The 17100-nt window shown below is 39.8% G+C and overlaps 2 protein-coding genes across 2 annotated transcripts in view; both read right to left on the reverse strand.

The window, feature by feature from the left end:
- Positions 1 to 13069, reverse strand: part of LOC135082499 (nucleoporin 88-like) — a 45319-nt gene extending 32250 nt beyond the window's left edge. Inside the window, exons 1-2 of the mRNA XM_063977296.1 lie at positions 12969 to 13069; positions 12382 to 12498 (exon numbers count right to left, since the gene is read on the reverse strand). Of these exons, the coding sequence (XP_063833366.1) occupies positions 12382 to 12498; positions 12969 to 13069 (218 nt within the window). The remainder of the gene's footprint in view (positions 1 to 12381; positions 12499 to 12968) is intronic.
- Positions 13070 to 13410: 341 nt separating this feature from the next.
- The window catches only part of LOC135082500 (nuclear pore complex protein Nup88-like), a 102045-nt gene continuing 98355 nt past the window's right edge, over positions 13411 to 17100 (reverse strand). The window contains exons 2-3 of the mRNA XM_063977297.1: positions 14052 to 14221; positions 13411 to 13582 (exon numbers count right to left, since the gene is read on the reverse strand). Of these exons, the coding sequence (XP_063833367.1) occupies positions 13411 to 13582; positions 14052 to 14221 (342 nt within the window). The remainder of the gene's footprint in view (positions 13583 to 14051; positions 14222 to 17100) is intronic.

Genomic DNA, 17100 nt, shown 5'->3' on the forward strand with positions numbered 1-17100 from the left:
ACCGGCACCCCTATTTGTTCCTAGCAAGGAACGGGCACGTGTCTTGTGGCGGTTTATGCTTTTGGTCACAGTTAAATCCAAGCGCTAGGCACATACATGTCTGGTCCATTTGTGAAACCCTGAATTCTAAGTAATAAGTGTGGTCTAAAAACTTCGATGAAAATAAATGTCAGCTAATTAAAGGAATATAACAATTTATTGTAGAGTTACCTTTAAACTATAGTTTAAACAATACCCGATCCAAGGACACACCACGTTTAGAGAAAATAGACTTGAAGAACTTGAAACTATGAGACTTGGATGAAAGGAATTTCAATACTAATTGAAGAATAACGATGATGGGGTCGATTAAATTAAAATAGCATGAACATGAACAATTATATTGGAAATTATGTATCAAAATTCTGGCAGTCACAAAATGACCAAACACTAACCTCACCGCTCCATTATTAATTGAACACGGCCCGTTAATTACCTGCCTTCATTATGTACATATGACCCTACGAAATCCGCACACTCATAAATACGTCACTCGAAACACAGCGATCTCAGAAATTTCCACTTTTCGGCAACCGACTTAATAATTTACGCAGTAGGCGCGGACGCGAGCAAAAATGAATTCTCTAATGTCAATGGAACTAAGTCCGGCCCTCGCCGACGGCAAAATAATTAAAGCATAGCATTAAAAATTCTTCCAGTGAGCTCTGGTCGGTCCGGATATGTGATAATATTAATACGGCCCTGGCTGTTCGGGCTTTCTAAGCATCTCGCAAAATCTGCTTATTACAATTATTCAGATGAATATTGCAAACGTGTTACATACCCTTTCGAGATAAAAGTTGCATAGGCAACGAATTGTGAAGCATTTTTGTTCGCGTAGTTTGAAGCGGAATTCTTCATGTTCAAATACAGAATTTTATATTAAAGGAATGGACGTTGCTTGCGTTTTGATAAAAATCTCTATTTAGGAATTCAAATCTACAGACGTTTTCGCAAATGACGTAAGTGAATTTATTTTTTATTACAATTACTGTACAAAACGAAGTTTGCCCACGTTCCTGAACTAATTAGACGATTCAAAAAATAATTTTCAATAGAATACAAACACAGCATCAAAGCATAATTTGAATTCATAATTAAGGCCGGGTAGCAGAGAAAATGGCGAAAATGAGGTTTTCATTTTTCATTTTTGAGGTACTAAACAGTAAAATTAAAGGCTAAGATTTTTATTGGGCATAGTTGAGGATATTTTCTAGGGCTATTAACGGATGGAAACACGATTTGATGAAGTTGACTCGATAGAATAAATTCCCAAAGTTACCTCTATTCGTTTTCTATTTATGGTTTTATTTTTAAAATAAGCGATTTGAGATTCTAAATCTTTTACTAAACTAAAGTTCAGAAATAACTTGAGGGCTTTTAACGGATGAAATTTTTTTAATGCGTCTTATTTAGTTACTATGTTAAAAAATGTGGAAAAAATCGTCCATGACGGCTTGGACAATCTCAATCAGTCGCGCGGTGGCGCTTACGGAGGACGGACGCGTGTCAGTTTTTTGGCCGTGACAGTTCGCGATTTGTCAATATTTTTGACAATGATGACTTTGATGAGTCACAGTATAATAATATCAGTGTTACTGGAGAAAGCTTAAATTTTTGATAATTAAAAATTATCAATTTTGTCTACCTATTGAAATTTAAATCGTTCGCATCCTTTTAAACGAAGACTCTACTCATGATACATAGTACATTCCTCAAATATGAGACAAAACCAATGAGTTAAAATTACATTTTAATAGTACCTACATACAATCGTCTTACACTCTTTAGAAGAGCACACTGACACAAATAAATAATAAAAAATACTGTCTAAGGTCTGTAGCTAAAGGTCTAAGCTGTAAGATAGAAGAATCTTCTAGCCAAAAAGATGGCAGATGCAGCAGATGTCAACGGATTTAAAACTGAAGTTCATATGACTCCTTGTAGACTTGAGTCTCTAGAGCGTCCCTTCCTCCACCATGCGTAAGAATTTTCACAAAAATACTGTCTAAGGTCTGTAGCTAAAGGTCTAAGCTGCAAGATAGAAGAATCTTCTAGCCAAAAAGATGGCAGATGCAGCAGATGTCAACGGATTTAAAACTGGAGTTCATGTGACTCCTTGTAGACTTGAGTGTCTAGAGCGTCCCTTCCTCCACCATGCGTAAGAATTTTCACAAAAATACTGTCTAAGGTCTGTAGCTAAAGGTCTAAGCCGTAAGATAGAAGAATATTATAGCCAAAAACATGGCAGATGCAGCAGATATCAACGAATTTAAAACTGGAGTTCATGTGTATCCTTGTAGTTTTGAGTCTCTAGAGCAGTGGTTCTTAACCTTTAAGTCATGAGGGACCATTTTACCAAATTTCTGTCTTGTCAGGGACAGGGACCACCTCATAATCGGTCAAAACCAGTTTGACTGCAAAAATCAGTTAAAAGTGGTTTTGACCAAGGTGTGCAAGGTGTAATAAAAGTCTAAACTGCAAGATAGAAGAATCTTTTAGCTAAAAACATGGCAGATGCAGCATATATCAACGGATTTAAGACTGGACTGGCACCACCTTGCAATGTCATCCTCTCATTGTTATCTGTAATGTAAATTATTTTTAAAATGTATTTAAAAAATAAAATGTTCGTTTTATTATTTCAATAATCTGACCTCTCAACTCAACTACACTACACAAACACCTTTGTTCGCAACTGTACTGACGAAACCTCGATATTATACCGTTCATTTAAGATGGCAAGCTTTTTGCTGCGGTAGTGCACTCCAGGTAACCGTGTGTGATGCTTATTGCTCATAGTGATTTTCGATACAGAGCCCCGTACAAACGTTATACATAAATTATGGAAAGAAAACACTCAGACTAATACAAACAAATATGTATGCAATTTTATTTAGTATGATATTTTTATTTATTAATAAACAAAAAGACTGAACAAAATTGATGCGTGTACTGATTGATGTAATTAACCACATGCAAAGCTTTGTGAATTGCAACAACTATAATTTATTATCCAAGCTCTAAATAATCGCTACTACGAGTAACTGATCATAAAATGTTTTTCCAATCGCTCAAGCTCCCGAGGATCTACCGATAGGTCGGGTGACGTAATCTTGAAATTCTTTTAGCCGGCGCGGAACTTCCGGAAGGTCGGGTGACGCCACGCCTCTTTGAACCGTGTTTACTTTGGCAGTTATATTCTATATTTATTCGATTCTAAAATATATTCCCAAAAATTTTGAAAGTTGTTTTTATTTGTATCACTTGGATATGATTTGTATTAAAAAGTGCTGTGAGTGTGACGCTTGAACGGAAGGAAGTCAACCTAACCTAACCAACTGCGTATTTCTAAACAGCGTATTTCTATACTGTGTAGCCGCGAGAGCTCTTTGGCGCGCTGTCTTCGGCGAAGTATTGCGCGCGCAGATTTTGACAGCGCGAAATACCTACTTTAGCAGAAATACCAAGCCTTAAGATGAAAAACTAATACAATAAAGTAACGTCAAAATTTGTTTAACTTCCAATTTGCAAAGGCTCTGTAAACAACGACAGCCTAAGCAAAAAAGGTAATTATATTAAATCTCACACTAGCAGACGGACGCCACAAAGAAGCGGTGAATAAAACCTTAATATGATTAGAAACAAATTATACTCGGCCCGTGGAGCGATAAGTCGGTGTAACTAACCTCAGCGGCCACCATGTTGGGCGCCAACACCGCGTTGGGCGCCAGTTTGCCTTTGTAAGCCCACTTTCTTTGTATTTTGTTTCATTTCATGCAAAATTTAATTTCGTTTTCAAGACTCGCATGGAATGATATTACGCGGGCGGACCGCGACCGCCGCCGGTAATTCCGTTGGTTCTTCTCAAGTGTGTGTGGACATCGTGCCTTTTTCATCACATTCCCTTTCGGTGGATGGCCACGGTCGTGTTTCGTTTATTGCAGGCTGCTTCGGAATTAAACCGGCGGATTGCGGCCCGTTAATTGCTTAACAGAACTAACTCCCGTGCGTTATTGGTGGAGTTTTGTCTCCGGTTTATTTCGGTTTTTCGTTTTGCCCGGTTTAGTGTGCGGCGTAGTTTAATTTGTATGGGCCGTGATAAATGATACCTATCCGTTTGGTGCTTTGAAAACAAAGTTACATGACTTTGGCTGACCAAGGTTGGTTTTGTTGCTGTATTCTTAATTACTGAAAACATTTGCAAGCGTAGCGTAGTGGTACGGCAATATTTGGGACGTGAATCAACTCGGATGACCAATAAGAAAGAACAACCTAATTAAGTCACATAATAGGCGAAGTAATCAAACGGTATTCTAAGATTCCACTTGTCTTAAACCATCAACATCAAAAGCACAACTTCTTTGGCAATAAAAAGTCCACTCAATCTTTGCCTTTTTGGCTTTGAACCTTTACCGATTGAAATCTTCCCAAAAGGGTTCAATGACAAAGCTGAAAAAAATCAACATTCAATAAAATTGCCCCTTACAAGATGTTCGGAATCCTTAACCCTTGTAAGGAGCACCCCAATTTGGCATCGATACGTAGTCCGGCTAAGGGGAGGGTAGCAAGGTGAGGGATAAAAAAGGGATTCTTGTGAAATCTACCCGCAAATCTGTGCGGTGCGGACTCAATGGGGACGATTACGATGCTTAAGCGTGGCCGTGAGAAGAATCCTCGGTGGAATGTATTAACATTAGTATGCTGTTTGATGGCGGTGTCGTGGAATAGGTTTTTTGTTATTTCACGAGGAATGTTTCATACGTTTTTCGGCAGACAAAGTTCATTTGGTAGATATTACAATATTTACAATAGGTTAATATTTGGAGACCGTTTTTAACTAGGACAGTTAACAGCTTCACTGTTTGAGATTTTTATAATATTGCGAATTTCCAATAAATGCATATAATATTCGAGAAGTCATGTAGAGAATTAGTTCTTATAAATTCTTTGTTTTCATAATGAGATCGATATTCTTTCTATCTCTCTTCTAGAGTGACTGTGAGGTATTGTGTAACTGTACTAAATGTATGGAAGCTGGAAACATCAATTTTCGGATAGATCCAGTTTATTCTGTAATCTATTATTCATATCGTTGGATGGAGTTTGTGAAGTGCTTTCAGGATCACTAATCAGTTTTAAAATATCTTGCATAGTTTAAACAATAATCGAGTGAGATCAACATGTATGTAAGTCACTTACATGAGAAATTAACAAATTGTATGTAGGTAATTCACAATTTGTCCAATAGCCAGAACATAATAGAACAAGCAGATGTACTTCTGCGGGAACCGTCCTTACAAACACATAGTATATTGCAATCATAAACTTAAATGCAGATTAAGTAGAGACCACTACTACTAATGTAACAATGACGCAACAAGCTGCAAGATAGTGCGCCCCTTGTTGGTCCACCGTGTTTACACTGACGACCGATGTCCGGCAAACACGGCAGTTTGGATATCCGTGTTTGCGGTCTTTGATCAAGACGTTTGGACCCAAATATTGTAATTGGGAGGATTTTGTTTGCTTCATGATAGAGTAAAAGTAGTAGACGTACTCGTACTTAGGTAGTATGGTTAGAGATACTTTTGGGCCGAATCAATAATAATATAAAGTATTTCTATTCTTTTCTTTTTAATGCAAGCTGTATAAGAAATCGCGTACTAAGGCCTAGGAAGAAATGAGAAGGACAATTTTTGAACACGCATTTAATGGTTGTCAAATATAGGATGATGGAGACATCTTCGTTACGCAACCGCTGTTTATGCAACAGCACATGATTCAGTGGAACAGTTTCTAAGTATGCTCTCACTATTAGTAAGAAACTCAAGATTTTTCAAATAAATTAACAAAAATACAACACAATTGAAAGAAAGAAAGAAAGAAAGTAAGAAACAAAGAAAGAAAGAAAGATACATTTATTATAATGGACATCACACAATTGCCACAATACGATCAAATATCCTTAAAACCAACGTATCCAATCAAAAACCGCAACTTTCGTCTTAACAGCACCCACCCATCCATCTGAGGGGTCCCCGGAGGCGTCAGCCCGTTGTGGATTAACCGCCAAATTGGGATTCGAACCCGCACCACGCGTCCCGTATCCCGACGAATCAATCTCGATCGGGATTGAGCGCTCCCGGAAACGTCTTAAAACCCGGGGCCCGGGATTATAAGACACACGTGTGGTTAGTGACTAATACGGATTTAATCAAGTCGAGACAGTAAGGGAGGTTGAAATTGACAAAAATGGAATTTAAAGAAAGGAAAAAAGTTTATCCGAATTAAATGATAAATTGTGAAAAAGGATGCTCCTGGTTGAATTTATGATTCTTATTCGAGTCCAATAAATACCTTAAATTGGTCAAAATACTATTAACATTCCAACGCAACTACTTATTCCTTTTGATTCAAATTCTTTTCGGCGGTGGTCAGACGTGGAAGGGGTAGGCCAATACTATCTTTAGAACAGCTATTCAAAATAAAATCAAATGGAACTTACACTTTCATAGTCAGTGTTATTTTGATTGATATGATTTTTAGCGACAAAAATACAAACCACGGTAATTTTGTAATTAAAAATTGTAATTAAAAATTATAATTATAGAAGACGTAATTATCAGTAACTTGACTCATCAGTTGAACTTCACGTAATAAAGGAATGAGACTTGCAACTTAAATCGCAAGTTCCTTTACTGCCGAAGATCCCAAGTTATGTTTTTCCTTGTAACCAAGTAAAGCATCCCCTAATGATAGAATTTACGTCTCGGGCACCCTACCCTGCTGCTCGGCTTTCGATTCCAATAGATTCTAATAAGATTAGTGTTGTCACACGGGTGTTAGATAAAATAGTTTGTGGCCTATAATTGGGGTTCAGGTCGTAGCGTCCGATTCCTCCAAATGATCCCCCGAATTTGAACCATCAGATTCTGTTCTTACGGTCCAAATTGTACATAGACGATTTTCTATGGTCATCACTCGCATGACTAGGCAATATCGACTTGGAACGTGATGCTCCCAGAATGGGGACGGGAATTGAATTGAATGTCTTGCGAGTAGAGTTGATTTTTGTCTGTGCTATTCCGTGGATAGTTTTCTCCGATCGGGCACCGTTTACAAATTGGATCGTTGGTGGGTAAATCAGGGTAACCCAGTAATTGAGTCTTACGGGATCATTTGGTTTGCGTCCCGGTCGGTCAAAGGATTATCTAGTACATCGCTATCTGTCGCCCTTTATGTTTGCTTGTGGCTAGCACAAATTGCTCATACCAACTTTGTTCGGATCGGTTTTGACGAGATGATTTTATGGGTGTAGTTTTTGATGCCATTATAACTTCATTTTGAAGTTTAATAGAGGGTCTATTGATGAAAGAATATGATTTCTTTAACGAGTGATAGTGAAAACAAATAACATGATGGATATTTGGTTTCTGGAATCTTTGGTTAAAAGATCAGTCATGCACAAACAAACGAAAGAAAGAGTTCTTATACGTTTAATATTTTACATAGAAGTAGCACCGTTTGATTAATTTATGGCGATGAAAATTTTAATATGAATAAGGGTACCTTATGAGACCAAACACCTGGTGTCTTCTGATAAATCCAAGGCAGGGCACCAAGCATGTATTTTCTACTATCACGGTAAATTTCGTTACCTATTAAGCTCCTCGAAGTGGCTATAATGTTAGCCGGAGGTAACGATTAAGTCAAAGATTATGGTCTAGATTGCAATCTTCGCAGACTAGGCTGTTGTTTGAAAGTTAATAAGATCATTTAAAAGTAGCTTGGGTTTCTTTGAATAAAGTTTAGGAAAAGTAAATACATGAATACTGGGAGAAATTACAATCTCACGTTTCACTTAACTGACTGACTTTCAAGGCAATGAATTTGAGTAAGAATCTATGATGAATTTATGATGTTATTAATTTATGTGTTGCATAATTTTAAATTTTTTGTAAAACGTAATTTCATGATTTAGGAAAGTTTAAACAAAGTATGTTTAGATACATAGCTTTACCGCCATATATCTATTCCAGGTATTCACTATTTCGTCTACAAAATATGTATTGAATGGGCATCTACTACTACGCACGTTAATTACAACCCAAGATAGCACCGTGAGGTGCGATTCTGATGGACAATTCGCTGCCTATAGTTGAAATAAAAAATCATTGTCTTCCGAGAGGCTCGTTCTCCTTAGGCAGAAAACATTGCCAACGTCAACACGCGCATACTCTACAGTTTTCGCTCTCGAGTCACCACTCTTTTGTACATGTTATTAGGCGGCTATATCTCCGAATTTGCATATTTCCGCAGTAAAATTAATTCGAAGATTTGCCCGCATCCAGACGGGCTTCGGGGGTGGGATAATGTTTTTGGATTTGTGCATTCAGATTGGCTTGTACCGATGGTGGTGGTGTGGGAACCGTGAGTAATGTCTTAAACTGTGTCTTGTTGATTAAATTGGACTTTGTTTCAGTTTTTATTGTATCCGCCGATAGATTGGGGAATTGAAAATAAAACGATGGATGATTAAATACGGATAAGTATAACAGTTTTTGACAGGAATAGTTACCAGCCGGGCTAGGATGTGCGGCATGATTAACTCTTGTCAACGATTTTAGATGACAAACGTATGGGGCTTATCGCGTAAAGTCGATAAAATGCCGCAATAAAAGTTTATCGTGGCGCGCATCCTAGGCCTACAAGAGGCATAAAATAGGGATTACTTATTTTAATTTCAAAATTGGGATAGAATTAACGGTTCCCTGCGTTTGAGACTCTACACGAGTAGCTTATGTAATCATAGTGATTAGCCATTAATAAATCTAATCAGTTTTAACATTCAACAATACATAATCACCGGCAGATTTTCTGAGTATGTTCCTTCTTCCAAGAATTCTGAACAAATAGGCAAAATATCAGAAGATACCCAAGCTTTTGCAAGGTGAGAGCTGCAAATAAACATCGACCTTACAACATCATTAATGATCTTCGCAAACTCGTTCCCGCAAAGTTGGATCCTGTAAAAAGTCCGAACAATCCCGGTAAGCGGAGAGATTTGCGAAGATTAAAATTTTAGTTTCAAAGTACAAAGTTGAAAAAAGTCTTGGCTTGTAAGATAAACGTATCTCGTAGAAGTACTTGTCTAATTAAGTATATTATAATTCAATAAATATCGAGCGCGGATGCTTTCAAAGGATAACTGTTTGTAAAATATGCATTTAGTAGATCCTTTTAATTTTTAGTAGTCATTTAGAACTCCTAATTTAATCAAATCATTATTTATCTCGTACAGTACTCTCGCAATTAGAAGTGTGGAAATAATTATGAATGGGTATTTTCCACTAATAATGAGAGCTTGTTAATTTTATGGTAATTATGTATGATAATGCTTACATCGATGATATTTTAATTACCTTAGCAAACTATTTTCATCCGGGTACTTTCCGCGAACTTTACCAGATCGTCGGTCACCTAGTCGCAGAACCGATCGTTATGGAAATCTTTTGGGTGGCTTTTGTCCAGCCGTGGACGTCATTGGCTGAAACGATGAACGTAGATAATATTTTTAATTCTCGAACTGGAAACCTTAAAAAAAGATTTACTATTATCTTGTACTGCAAAACTTTACTCTGTGGCTCGCAAGATCGTCCACGTAGCCTGCAACTCGCAACTGTGATCCGAGTGCAGACGGCAACTCCCAACATCTTAGCATAATTAGCCGAAAGGGGCTGTTTATTGCTAATATTAGTTGTGGGGATTAATACTAACCGGCGCGCCGAGCCGAGCCTTTAGCTGCCATTATCATAAGTCTGCGAGGTGAACTGATACGGTAGGATTGGAGTCGTGGGGATGTCGTGGGGTGGTCTCACGATTTGGATGTTACTACATACGTTACAACATTGTTATAAGAGTAAGATAGATTGCTGCTATCAGCTATCTACTTAAATCTAGAAATGAGTAGTAATCAGCAGAGATCAGAAAACTAGGAGTTAGTAAGAGAAAAATGACAATCAAATATCAGTGTCTATGCTGCGGAGAAACCAGTCACAATTGAAAATCTATTGGCATTCAAGTTCAAATTCTACTACGTCTCGTTTTGATATTTGATTGTGGACCTATAAATTCTCGCAGTTTACAATTTTATAGTATTGTTCTATCGTATGGGTGAACACTTCGCTGACGTCACAAACATGGTATACGTTTTTGACAGGATTCCTTCACCAGCATTTGATAGACTTCTCACACAGCTTGTGACTGGTACATTACTCAATCTTAGCGAAGAACCGAATCTTCATTGCTCTGTATCTAGCGATGTGTCTGGACTAATCAGTCGAATCGGAATCGTATCTTCCAGTGTAACTGTACCATTATAAACGATTAAGCGTCTTCACGTTTTATGGCTTATATTAGTTTTATGGATAATACGCTAATGCCGCAGTTAGTTTGACTTCGCAGCCAACTTTGACGTCTCGAAGATTTTGCATTCGAAATTAGTAAAGTTAATCTAAAGATGACGAGGGATTTGTAAAGGAAATTTCTAGTTAATTATAACACGAGAACTTGTAAGGAAGAAAAACGAGGGCGTTGAATAGTTAATGTACTTACTTATAGGAAAATTTTATCAATTGATATTATTCTTCTTCTTATCGTGCCGACAACAAACCTACACTACACAGTGTTACCCCAAAACTCCGCTACAAGAGTGGCGTTGTCAGCAGCATTCATTAAATCCTCATCATCCGACATCATGTGCTTCATCGACTGGGGAACAAATCCACACCCGCATGTTTGAGCCATTCAAGAATCCCCACCTGACCAGATTGTCCTTACTACGGCCAACCTGCGTCCGAAGTCTATTTAAAGACTTCCAGGTAAGCCAGGGGAGCTCATGTCCAGGTGGAGACTTTCGGACATAGGAACAAAAGGGCAGGGGAGATCAGCTCTCTCGCGCCATAACCTGCATCTCTCTTTTGACCGATCGTCAATTGATATTAATGAATTTAAGATTTTTTTTACTTACACATTAAGTGTGAGTAAGTATTGGGGATACATCATCTTTTTGACTACCTCTACTTATTGGAACTTTTGGCTGCCCTTAAGAAACTAACTTCTACGTTAAATTATGTTATTTCAAAACGTTAAGAAAGATCTAAACTTTCAATGATTTGTTCTAATGATTATCATTATTGACTGTAAACTGTGATTGATTGGGTTTTCGACTTCTTTCTTTCCATTTAGGTAAATGAAGCGATAAAGATAATCTTTAAACCATCAGCTTCTTATTTGTACCTTGTAAATCGATGTCTGCACGTCAGTTCCTATGAGACAGCTGTTTGCGCAGGGCGATCTGTTTGCCGTCCGTCTGCGACAATAACGCCTTTAATTAACTAGCTGGCTGATTGTTCGTAGGTTCCTTTGATTTCTACACTATGTATCTTTAACGCTATTTTAGTCTTGAAGGTCTGATGCAATTTGTAAAAAAAAGACCATGGAATCGGAAGTCTTAAGGACTTTCTAGGTCCTAAACTGCACCTGGAACTGAATCTGTAAATTCAAAAACTCGGATCTGTTTGACTATTGGAATTATTTAAAACATTTGACGCCTAACACTGGTCATGAGAAGGCTCAGTGCAAACTGCGATACGCTGATCAATCTTCACTACCTGTATCCCGCACGAAATTCAACAGTCTAAGTTGCTGATGTCGACCCGGTATGAAGGCAGGCTGTTCCTTAGCAAGTTGAAAACCACCACTTAACTGCACAGGATAAGTTGCTAGTGTTCTTTATTCCTTATTAACCCGTTCCACCGTGGAAGTAGGTGAAGGTAAGACGCTTAACAGGATGATATAACAATAAACAAGCCACTTACTTGCACAGGATTGAGTAGTTGCCCGACTCGAACAGGCCCGAGCGGCCCCACCGCTTAGCCAATGCACATCCTGCTGCTACAGTTGCTGACCTTGATCATTTCTACTGTGAACGGAGGCTGTTCCCAAACTAGACCCCATTTTGTGTCCCACTTAACATCAAAAGCCTAAGGGCTATATTTTACCGGGACACCATGGCGGCGCAACCAGACGCCGCTACCAACAAAATGTATACAGCTCTATAGAGAGTTACTCACCTGGTGTCCGTTTGGTTGCGCAAAGCTGCATACATTTTGTTGGTAGCGGCGACTGGTTGCGCCGCCATGGTGTCCCGGTGAAATATAGCCCTAAGATGCTGATGTCATGAGTTCTTCTGTGAAGTCAGGCTGTTCCTTAGCCAGATAATTGCGGGGCTATTAAGCCAGTGAGGGTTGAGTAGTCCTAGGGAAACAAGCCACTTACTTGCACAGGATGGAGTAGTTGCCCGACTCGAACAGGCCCGAGCGGCCCCACCGCGCCGGGAGCTCCATGACAGGGACTCCCTTGGAGCCCCACACGCACATCCTGCTGCCGCAGTTGCTGCCCTTGATCCTTTCTACTATAAAAGGAGGCTGTTCCCAAACTAGACCCTATTTGTGTCCCACATAACACCAAGAGTATATGAAGCTGGAGCTTGTGAAGGCAGGTTGTTCTTCAACCAACGCACATCCTGCTGCTTGATCCATTCTGCTGGAAACGCCCTTTTGTGTCCCTCACAACGTCAATATTAAAAGTTGCTGATGTCAACCTGTCCTTTTATGAAGTCCAGCTCTTCCTTAGCCAGATACGGGGCTAACAAGCCAGTGAAGGTTGAGCAGTCCCGGGGGATAGCTAACTGTCTTATCCAGATGTAAACAAACTGCAATATGCTGATTAGACTTCACGATGACCCCTTTTTGTGTCTCACATAACATCCAACAGTCTAAGTTGCTGATGTCAAGCTGTTTTTTTATGAAGTCAGGTTGTTCCTTAGCCAGATACGGAGCTAGCCAGATATAAAGACCACTTACTTGCACAGGATGGAGTAGTTGCCCGACTCGAACAGGCCCGAGCGGCCCCACCGCGCCGGGAGCTCCATGACAGTGACTCCCTTGGAGCCCCACACGCACATCCTGCTGCCGCAGTTGCTGCCCTTGATCCTTTCTCCTGGGAACGCAGTCTATTCCCAGGCGAGACACCATTTTGTGTCCAAAATAACACCAAGAGTATTATGAAGCTGGTGCTTGTGAAGGCAGGCTGTTCCTTAGCCAACGCACATCCTGCTGCTTGATCCTTTCTACTGGGAACGCCCTTTTGTCTCCCTCACAACGTCAATATCAAAAGTTGCTGATGTCAACCTGTTCTTTTATGAAGTCCAGCTCTTCCTTAGCCAGATATGGGGCTAACAAGCCAGTGAAGTATGAGCAGTCCCGGAGGATAGCTAACTGTCTTATCAAGATGAAAAAAAAACACTTACTTGCACAGTATGGAGTAGTTGCCCGACTCGAACAAGCCCGAGCGACCCCACCGCGCCGGGAGCTCCATGACAGTGACTCCCTTGGAGCCCCACACGCACATCCTGCTGCCGCAGTTGCTGCCCTTGATCCTTTCTACCGTGAACGGAGGCTGTTGCAAAGCGAGACCCCTTTTGTGTCCCACATAACTCCAAGAGTATATGAAGCTGGTGCTTGTGAAGGCAGGCTGTTCCTTAGCCAATGCACATCCTGCTGCTACAGTTGCTGCCCTTGATCCTTTCTACTGTGAACGGAAGCTGTTCCCAAACTAGACTCCATTTTGTGTCCCACTTAACATCAAAAGTCTAAGGGCTATATTTCACCGGGACACCATGGCGGCGCAACCAGTCGCCGCTACCAACAAAATGTATACAGCTCTATAGACAGTTACTCACCTGGTGTCCGTTTGGTTGCGCAAAGCTGCATACATTTTGTTGGTAGCGGCGACTGGTTGCGCCGCCATGGTGTCCCGGTGAAATATAGCCCTAAGATGCTGATGTCATGAGTTCTTCTGTGAAGTCAGGCTGTTCCTTAGCCAGATAATTGCGGGGCTATTAAGCCAGTAAGGGTTGAGCAGTCCTAGGGAAACAAGCCACTTACTTGCACAGTATGGAGTAGTTGCCCGACTCGAACAAGCCCGAGCGGCCCCACCGCGCCGGGAGCTCCATGACAGTGACTCCCTTGGAGCCCCACACGCACATCCTGCTGCCGCAGTTGCTGCCCTTGATCCTTTCCACTTGGAACGCTGGTGGCGAGTGGAGGTGGAGTTTCTGTAATCAAAAAGAGGGTTTATGGAAAATGGAGTTAGAGACCAGTTTTGTTACTTATGGAACCTACACACCAAGTCGGGTAAAAAAAAATAAGACTCATGTCGGCGGGTTTGGTGTATAAACTATAAACTCCATTAAATTAGCGCATATTAAAAACATTTTTTTGGGTGTAGAAACAGCTAGATAATTAAAAAGCTAAATTAAGAATCATCCAGTGTTTCCATTTTAGCACTAGCCCTTATTGAATGTTCTGCAAGAAAGGGAAGAAAAGTTATTGGGCTAGGACTTTAATAAGGAAAACATAAGTGATGATGAGTAAGGTAATAAAAGAACAAGTACACACAAGGTTTTAAGGCTGAGTTGCACCACCTGAATTTTTAACCGTAGCTATAACCATAACCGGTATTTTTAGTATGGAGTTTTTTTTATGCAGGACAAGGTTAAGTAAGATACAGTCTAGGATGGTACATAAAGTGCCTATTTGACAGACTTTTGAAGTTTGTTATAGTTAAACTAAGATTGTGCAACCCAGCCTATGTGTTTGACATTATTGATTAATATTTCAAGACGTTTACTTTGAAGATATTTAGGACAAATCTCTCACTAAAAGATCAAAGTGTCAAAGTTTCCCTTGTCGCTAACAAGCTTATAACAGCAAATTATATCGTGCATAGCGATTTCACACCCGACGATCAAGACAAGTTTTTCAATTTCCTTTAAAAATACGCGGCAGCGTCCCGTCAAACGGTAAATGATTATAAGTGTGACGTCAGAGAGGGCCGAGTAACGAGAAATAAGGCAAAATAAAATAAACCAAGTGGTTGCGGCAAGTGGTACCAGGGTTCTGTAGGCGAGGTGGTGTGAGAGAAGGTTCTGGGTTCATATTTGGTTCATATTTGCAGGACATTAGAGAAGTAAGTCTATGGTAATGGTCATTGAATACTGGAGCAAACAGATCCCTATAAAGGATCATGCCTCTTGACGTCACGCTGGAAGTAAACTGCTGGCGACGCGACGTTTGATGTTCTTTTGAAGGTTTTTTCAATGTAGAACAAGGCAGGTTGGCTGCAATCGCATCTAAAGTTAAGTAAGATGCAGTTCATGCAGTCTAGGTCTTCTTTGTCTTTTATTTTGGCAACGACTTGTTAGGTCTAGTTACCACAAATAAGTTTTACAATTTACTCGATATGTTACGCAATTTAATGTATCAAAATTTTACAATGTTGCATAATACAAAACTGTTTTATTTACAGTGTTGCTTTCATGGAAGATCAATTTCAGGAATACTATTTATATTTAACAGTAATTAATTTCAACGATTCTGTTTTCATATTCAATCAGGGGATCTCTAAAAAGCTCCGGAAGCGAGAAGCGGATCCTCCACCTTTTTGTTCCTTTTATTGATTAAAAAAGTTTCTTAATCATATTTTCTTGAGGATAGTTGGATCGGCCGCTACGCGGTTATGGATTGCCTGCTATGATGAAATTAAATGGAATTTCCTGGAATTTTTGTATTGTTATCGTCGAATTAATAAGTAATTTACATTACATTCGAATCTTAATTAATATATCACGTGATAGGAACTAAAATGATTTTAATAAGATAACTTATCCAACTATGCTTCGTACTAAAGCTCAGCGAATTCTCACTATTATCTTCTAATTATACTTTCCCTTGGGATTGACGTGAGTTTTCGCTTAATCTTAAAACTACAACCTATCAGATTCTACATCCTGGCTAGGCAACACACGAGTGACAATCGTGGATGCTAGAGGTGAATTCGAATTAGGTTATTTTGAAAGTAGGCTTATAAAAAGCTCTTTTACACGTCCCAATATTACTTTAAATCTACCACTAATCTAATTAAACTAATACGTATGTTATTTGTTAAATTTAACCTAAACTAGCACTGTCTGAATGGGCGGTGAGTGACTACTTTCTAGGTATAAAATATTTTTGATTTTGATTTTTGACCACTGCTTCGGGTCAACAAATGGGCCAATGCTGAGATCAGAATCAATCGCATCGCATCGCGACCATCATAAATGTTTGAAAACAGAATAGGTATAATCAAATCAATTTCTCTCTAACAAACCAAATTAAAAGCTCACAATGTATGCTGCAAAAGAATCCTGCGAGGTGTGAAATTGGGAGCCATTATCGTTCGGCGCGGACCACAGTTGGGCTGTCGGCTCCGTCTCCAGAATTAATGCCGGCGGCCACCGCAGCGCGCGAATTAGGAAGTGGGAAAGTGGGGACTCAGTTATGGCGGATTTTATGAATAAAAATAAAGCTTTGTTGACCCCATCTAAAGCCCGGTCGCTGAGCACGAAGAATTTCGTCCAATGACTTCAAGCTACCCATCAGTCGTCCGTCGCGACAGCAATATAAATACGCGCGAGCGATAAGGATGGGTAGCTTGGGGTCATTGGACGACATTCTACGTGCTCGGCGACCGGACTATAGTATAAAATTAAACAAAGGTACTATGGGTAGGAATTGGGAGCCATTATCGTTCGGCGCGGACCACAGTTGGGCTGTCGGCTCCGTCTCCAGAATTAATGCCGGCGGCAGCCGCAGCGCGCGAATTAGGAAGTGGGGACTTGATGATAGCGAATAAAGTAAAAAATGCATCCTTGGGCATCCTTTATACAACGCCATTTAATCTCAATCTCAGCAAGGTACTATGGGCAGATGGGTAACAGAAAACATCAGTCTTCTCCTACCATCATCAGATGGAAAGACTTAAATATGCTATAAGATTTTCTTCCTCAACGGGAACCCTTCGTTCCCATTACTTGTTTAGAGTTTGGCTGCTTATACAACTTAACCAGTAAAGAACAAGTTTGTCCCGGTCCCAAGTTATCTCTAAAAACGA

This window comes from Ostrinia nubilalis, chromosome 21 (genome assembly GCF_963855985.1).
Source record: "Ostrinia nubilalis chromosome 21, ilOstNubi1.1, whole genome shotgun sequence".
Taxonomy (NCBI): domain Eukaryota; kingdom Metazoa; phylum Arthropoda; class Insecta; order Lepidoptera; family Crambidae; genus Ostrinia; species Ostrinia nubilalis.